Below are 7,471 nucleotides of genomic sequence, written 5' to 3'. Positions count from 1 at the left end.
CACACACACACACACACACACACACACACACACACACACACACACACACACACACACACACACACACACACACACAGAAAATCACAAATAATCTTCCTTAAACCACTTTAAAAGACACAAAATCCACAAAAGACTTACTTTTGTACTCTGAAACACACTTTCTCTCTCTCACACCCACACACACACACACACACACACACACTAGATAAGGGCGCTGAGCAAACTGTCAACGCCCACACCCTGAATTTCAGTTAGTCAGGCAGCCTCGCCCACTGGGTGTGGCCGGAGCTACGTCCTGATTCTCTAATAAACACAGTCTCCAGCGGCACACCACCCTTTACCCTGCGATATAAAACAATCTTTCACATGTCCGCGCTTTCCTCTGGAGGGCTAAATGTCCTAATTTATGTCTATAGAGCGCTTGCGACGCACACATGCGCCCACTTGTCTTCCTGTGTTACAGTCTGGGCGTCTCCAGTGTGTTCTGCTGTACAGAGGGTTATATAAGGTTATATAAGCATCCAGTCATGGCAGTGCTGCAGTAATGTAATTAGTCAGGAGCCTGCAGGCGAGGGAGGTGACCCCCACACAGAGAAAGAATTTCCCATAAACCCTGCTGTGCATTAGAGTCCCTCTTGCTGACCCTGCCGAGTCCTATTATCAGCAGTCATTACACATGGATTTATGCCTTTCCGACAGTTTTGCAGACATCTGATTTACAGTTGGCGTCTCCAAAAAGTGCTTTTCTGTCACAATTTTTTTCTGCTGCAGTACTTCAACTTGCCACCAGGAGATCAAGACTTATGCAGGTTTTAAAGATCTATGTTGCTGCCCATTTGAGGAACCCTATGTCTATGCAAAGAGAGGCTATGGAGAGTCACCTGCACGGAGCCAACAATCTAGCTTCACAAGTCACTACAAAGAACTTCTTTGTCTGTTATGACTTCTCCTTTCATCGCAGCGTCAGGCTACAGAAAAGAACCATCGAGAGCACAAACCTAAAATACTTATCCTTGTACCAAACATCTGACACTGCCTCCTAGTGGCACTTCACAATAAAGAACTGGGTCTGCAACAGTCTGCATACCAGGTTTTCTGTCATTTGATAAAGGTGTGAAACCACAATAAACCTTATTTATTGTGCAACTTATAACTTGCACAAGCAACGTGATGAAGAGGCGAAGAGACCGTGCAGGAAGGAGGTTGGGGTGGACGGAGGGGTCAAAAAAAGAAACCCACTGGACTTTAACATGCGAGATAACCATTTCCTGTTCTGAACTGAGACTATGGCCATTCAATAACGTTTCAATATGCTCTACTTCCTTTCTCAAGTACAAGCTCTCAACTCGCTAGAGGAGAACTCAGGGCTTTGACTGGCTTATTGTTAAAGACAAAATGTTGGCTGCACTCTTAAGCGTACTGTCAGGATCCCTGAGCTATCTCCACTTTCCTGTCAATGCATCACATTTTAATTGCTGCTGATATCTAGTTTTGTATCCTTAATTGCTCATTGTTGTGGTTATCAGCTTATGAAACCTTAGATCTAGAAAATATAATCGTTCATACTGGGCTCTGAGCATTTCCAAATAATGGGGCACCAGGGTGACTGTGTCTGAAGACCTGCATTCAACATTTCATGAATGCATCTTTCATTTGTTTTATATTTATTGATTGCACGTAAGATTTTACAGGTGTGGCTAAATACATTGTGCTTGATGCGTCCATCTGCATCGAAGACTCACCCCGCATCAAGGCTCTGGGCGCTGATGGAAGCCGATCCAGACTCTGTACCGCTCTCTGCATCGCTTTCACTTTGATATTCCACTGGAGATGTTGAACCTGGCTTGATCCGAACTGCGGGGAGGAAAGGATGAAAGGAAGATGGGTGTAAAGAGTGAATAGAAGGACATAGAGTGGTAGAAACAGATGAAGGAAAATTGTGGGGCCATGGAATTGAGAGGGAGGAGGAAAAAAAAGAAGTTGGGGGTAGGGGGTGGAAACGGAGAGAATAGAACAGCAGGGGGTTAATAACTTCTTAACAGCAATGTCTGGTTTCCAGCAACTTAGCAAGACAAAGGCTTGCTCCAAGTGTGTGTGTAGGATTAGGTGTGGTCTGCATGGCTGCAAAATGGATCAAATCTGAGGCCAAACCCCACGCTGGATTCCTCTGCATGTCTGCTTGTTTTCTCCATCTTTCTCAAAATGCCTGTTTTAGCCTCCAGTTTCTATTAAAAGAAGCATCTTCCAGTGGTTGTCTTTTACTTTCAGTTTCAACAACCTTTTACAATGTCACAGCAGGAGGAAGATGATGTGAACAGCTGTTAATGGGAAGAAAAAAAAGCTGAACTCACAGACAATGCTAATTAGCAATTAAGTGAAAGACAAATTTCCCAGAGCTATCGGAAAGCTTCGGCGCGCGTCCTCGAGGATTGGCAAGCTGTTCGAAATTCTCACAAAAGGAAGGAAGACGTTTAGATTTTAAACCGAAGGTCCTGCTTTTGAATTCTTGATTACGGAGAGTTAACCACTCTCAAGACATTTCCAGCTGCTCGTTTGGCTCTGGAAGTGTAAATTCATGTCCTCATCAGCTAATATGTAAAGGGAGGATGGCCTCGTCACACCGCCACATCAGAAAAGTCATTGTATAAAAGGAGATTATTGCAGTTTCTTGTTATCTGATGTGTTAGTTTCATGGCCTAAAAAGAAAAACAAAGCTTTACAAGAGACCAGATGCTACCTAAACGCCACCAGACTGGACACAGAGAACTTTATATATGTATGATTTTGATTTTTAATGCACCTTCAATGAAATCAGGCCGGGTCGATTAATTGCTAGATCTCAAAGTGCCCCCCCCCCCTTCCCCTCCTCCTCCTCCTCCTCTTTGTGCAGGAATGTGGCAGCCACACTGTTCAAAGTCCACCCAGCCCGGAGAGAGCAAGAAGGGGTGGGGTGGTTGGAAGGGTGACGCAAGGAATTTGGGTGGAGTGTGTATATATATCTGTATGAATGTGTGTGTGTGGCAGTGGTGGTGTGGGGAGGGTCATGCACCAAAAAAGAAAAAAAAAAGTGGTGCTCTTTGTCTCTGGAGACAATAAAGCCACCCCCACCCTCCTCTGCTGCCTTCCTCTTTCAAAGGCAGAACGACCCATCTCCTCTCCTTTTGACCCTCCTCGTGCTTCCTCACCCGACCGCCCCCCCTCCCCGCTACCACCACCTCTCCGCCTCACCTCGCTGCCTTCGCTGTGCGCCCACCTATCTAGCCTCCTTCTCCTTTTCCTCCCACTCGACGACTCGGCGCGTGAGCTGCCAATGTCAGCTGTCTGCTGCTCGTTCGCTTCGCATGGGAGAAGAAAAAAAAAAGAAATCCAAGTTTCCGTGTTGTCTGCTCGCTCCCCTCGTCGTGCTCACAACTACGCTCTTTGTTTCCTCTCAGCGCAGGGATGTGAAACGTACACAGAAAACAGGTTTACAGGATAACTACGACTTCAGTTATCCACTCACTCGCTCACTTGATTGATGACTTTAGATTGTTTAGAGGATGTTTTGAGCAGTGAACAAACTGTTAACTGGAAACTGCTCCATCAACACCATCAAAGCAGGGATTAGAATGAGAGAGAGCTTTTTTTGCCCCATATTGGCTTCTTTTCATCAGCTCCCTGTTTAATCCAGAGTCCAATTTACACATATCTCCTTCTACTCACATATAAGGTCCTGAATAATCAGGCTTATCTGAAAGACCCCATAGGACCATATCGCCCTAATAGAGCACTTTGTTCTCAGACTGCAGGTTTACTTGTAGTTCCTAGGAAAAGTATAATGGGAGGCAGAGCCTTCAACTTCCAGGCCCCTCCTCTGTTACGGCTGTTGTAGTTAGGGCTGGATCAGGTAACGCCGAATCCTGCGTTAGTTACACTGCAATAGGCATAGAAGGCATTGAGTGTTCCTTCTCCACTAACCTTTTTCACTCACCATCTGTTTATACACCACTCTGCATTTGTACAAGCACTATGCTTGCTCATAGGGGGGGTCATGTAATTGTTGGCTTTTCTCTGTATTATTGTAGGGTCTTTACCTTGCTGTAACAATGTTTTTTGGCAATGAATCTTATACCATTGAAAAGCTTGTTTATTTCTAAAGAACATGTATTTGTGGGTTGAGCAGCAGAGTTGAGAGTATGTGCGCTGCATCCATGAAAAACTAGCCAAATCTTCTCTGCCCTTGCCAATCGTCTTATTCTGCTGCCAACACAACCACACTGGCTGACTTGTGGCAATGCTAGTTGAAGAAAAGGATGTATGAGCGTAACTCACATACTCAACTTTGCTGCTCAACCCATTTTGAATGTGACACCATTAAAACAGATATGAATGGCTTTCCAACATTATAAGATTTATTGTCAAGAAGCATTGTTACACCAAAGAATTAACAGACCAACCACAAATATCTCTAATAATAATAATGGATTGCATTTATATAGCGCTTTTCAAGGCACCCAAAGCACTTTACAATTCCACTATAGAGATTGAAAATGTGACGTCATTCAGGGGTAAAACCGCAAAGAATTCTGGGAACTCGTGGCAAGAGGTACTAGCGCACGCAGGCTTTCAATTTAAATCAGTTACACAGCGATAAAAAGAAACACAAAAAAATGGCAAGAAGCTGTTGTATTATTAACTGCAATAGCCAGTCGCATGACAGCCACGGGAAGCCGACGGGTAAAGAGATCGGTTGTTATCGGATCACGTCGTTGAAGAGAAATTGTTCGAGCCGTGTTTCCGAAGTAACAAAGAGCCAACGGATGGCCTGGATTGCAGCCATTCAAAGACCAAATATAACATCCCAGAACACTCCAGCTCACATGTTAGTCTGCTCCAAGCATTTACACAAAGGTCAGAGTTTTGTAGTAGTTAATACGTCATTTTTCATAACATAATTGGTGATATAGGTTACAAGCAAGTCTGGCGCTGAACAGAAATTGTCGCGCTATGCTCCTTTGTTTATTGTGCATAAATAGTGAATTGTCCTGACACAACATTGCGTTGTATTCACAGGGTAAAACAGTTGTTTTGTATCACTAATAGCCCAGTGCGATTACAGCATACAATATTATTGTCACTGCTACATTTCTGTAATGCTACCAGAAATTATTTCCACTACTAATTAATTATCGTTGAGCTCAAAGGTCCTATTAATAAACAGTTAACGAATGTGTATTTATGAAGATGATTTGTGAGACTGGTAAACTTATGATAGGTACGATGGTCTTTCGTTCTACACGGTGCATTTCAAGGTCCTGCACCCATCCGTCGGTAAACTGTACCTGGGCTTGTTGCAGTGACCTGAAGTTACTAAACTTCATGAGTGCATGCACTCACTCCAAGAACCACATAGTTATAAATATGAGCGTGGTGAAAGTTGGGCAGCACGCTAACATATTTTGTCCACTCTGTGTGCTCGTAAGGGTCTGACCCTTTCACTCCTTTGATTTTTTTCCTCGTATCTTTTCTTTGACTTTTCATCAAGTCTGTCTTTGTACGGACCGGCATTGTTCTCCTTCGTTTTGTACATTCCTTTTTTGGGGGGCAAAGAAAAAGCAAGAATTTATTGGAACCGGAGAATGAACGTTTTGCGGTGCTGCAAATGCTTGCATTTGATGCGGTACTTGGATTGTTTTGCCACGAGTTCCCGGCATTCAATGCGCGAAAGTCACGTGGTCTGTCAATCTCTATTCATTCACTCTCACATTCACACACTGGTGGAGGCAGCTACAGTTGTAGCCACAGCTGCCCTGGGGCAGACTGACAGAAGCGAGGCTGCCATATCGCGCCATCGGCCCCTCTGACCAACACCAGTAGGCGGTAGGTGAAGTGTCTTGCCCAAGGACACAACAACCAGGACAGAGAGCCTGGGGATCGAACTGGCGACCTTCCGGTTACAGATGCGCTTGCCTGAGCCACGGTCGCCCTACATTTCATACTACCAACATTTGAGATCATTTCTAGTTTTAAGTACATCATATTGTGTGGATTACACAGTCCTTAGTGCCTCAGTATCTTGCATCTTAACCTGTCGTTAAAGTGCTTTTGCTCCTTTACTGAAGTCAAATGAAAAGTACAATCAAATCACAAAATAAAACTCTGACCCCAGACAGACATATAGATCACCAGGTTAAGTAATTTCCCCGCAGCATCACTGTTAGGTGTGGCAACCAGGGCAGCACTGCAGAAACAAGCCTGATCTAAAGTTAATCTTCAATACAGAAAGACTGCAAGTCAACATGAAACATGATGTTATGTCAGCACATTACTCACTGACAGGAATACCAATTGTAAACAGATAGGCAATGAGTTATGGAGAGGTGGGCAGTTTATTTGGAGAGAAAGAGGGCCTTCATGATGACTAATTAGTTTGACCTACTGGCACGCGGCATGTGCACTGAATTTAGATCATTTTCCAAGAGGTTAGGATTTACGTGCCCAGTTATCGCGGTTTTTAAAGGACAACAATTCAAAGAAAAAGGATATCAGATATTGTGCTGTCACCAAACCAGCAGCTTTGTTACAATGGCAGCAAAAATTACAAAAGGGCTTGTTATTACTTCACTGAATTCTGTTCTACTTGATCTAATAGAAAGGTAATAAAGGAGCAGGGGTGGACTGAAATAATACTTCTCCAACCCCAAACCCCTTAGGCTAACCCTATATCTAATTTTTGGAGGGGCTGTCACAATATTAGAATTTCTGTACCCGTTTAAAATAAGTTTAAACAAAGACTCTTTGGAAAAAAAAACAACCAACCAAAAAAAAGGAAAAAAAGAAAAATGTTATCAGTAAGGTGCGTCTTGTCTCTTCTTGGCAAATGAATTTAGCTCAAAATAGGAATAAAGGCAGATGTAGAGAGAGTCAGTATCAGAACCAAAACAACTATCACGGTTACCTTCAATAGCAATAAGCATACACATGACAGCCCTCAGGCTGGAATTTCAAATATAGATACATCCTGAGTTTCTGAAGTTTGCTGTGTGCAGCATCAAAAACTCCCCACGAAGACACCAAACAGGACGTAGAAATCAACAGAGCTAGACACGTAAATAGAAAACAACAAAACTACATCTTTTAACCAGAGGAGGATGACTGGTTACTTTTGAGCATCAAGCAAAAAACATAAGAAAACTTCAGAAAAACATTCATTCAACTTTAACTTTTTTACTCTCCGCCTCTGCCCTCCAGCCCTGTGATCCCCATCTACTACACAACAGCTTTCTGTGCGAGCAAGTAAACAATGCGTGTCTTAGCAGAGCGACAGTAAGATACGTGTTTGATGGATGCTGTGACGAGAGCATAGAGTCTACAGGCAAAGCTTACAAAGCGTGGACTCTGAGAGATGTGTCGGCTCATTTATGCTTTTATAATAATCACCCGACTGACTGCGTGTGTTTGGACTGTGAAAGGAAGCCAGAGCACTCGCAGA

The 7,471-nt window shown here is 43.5% G+C and overlaps 1 protein-coding gene across 4 annotated transcripts in view; it reads right to left on the bottom strand.

Moving 5' to 3' along the window:
* The window catches only part of klf8 (Kruppel like factor 8), an 80,405-nt gene that overhangs the window by 2,917 nt on the left and 70,017 nt on the right, over window positions 1–7,471 (bottom strand). For all 4 annotated transcript variants that reach the window (XR_001290276.1, XM_005725420.1, XM_005725421.2 and 1 more), the window contains one exon: window positions 1,743–1,854. Coding sequence is in view for 3 of the 4 variants with exons in the window: in XM_005725420.1 (XP_005725477.1) it covers window positions 1,743–1,854 (112 nt within the window). In the remaining variant the exon portion in view is untranslated. The remainder of the gene's footprint in view (window positions 1–1,742; window positions 1,855–7,471) is intronic.

Source organism: Pundamilia nyererei, unplaced genomic scaffold (assembly GCF_000239375.1).
Source record: "Pundamilia nyererei isolate P.nyererei 1_Seehausen unplaced genomic scaffold, PunNye1.0 scaffold00015, whole genome shotgun sequence".
NCBI lineage: Eukaryota > Metazoa > Chordata > Actinopteri > Cichliformes > Cichlidae > Pundamilia > Pundamilia nyererei.
Note: the sequence above shows the minus strand (reverse complement) of the source record. Positions and strands in the feature narration are given on the sequence as shown.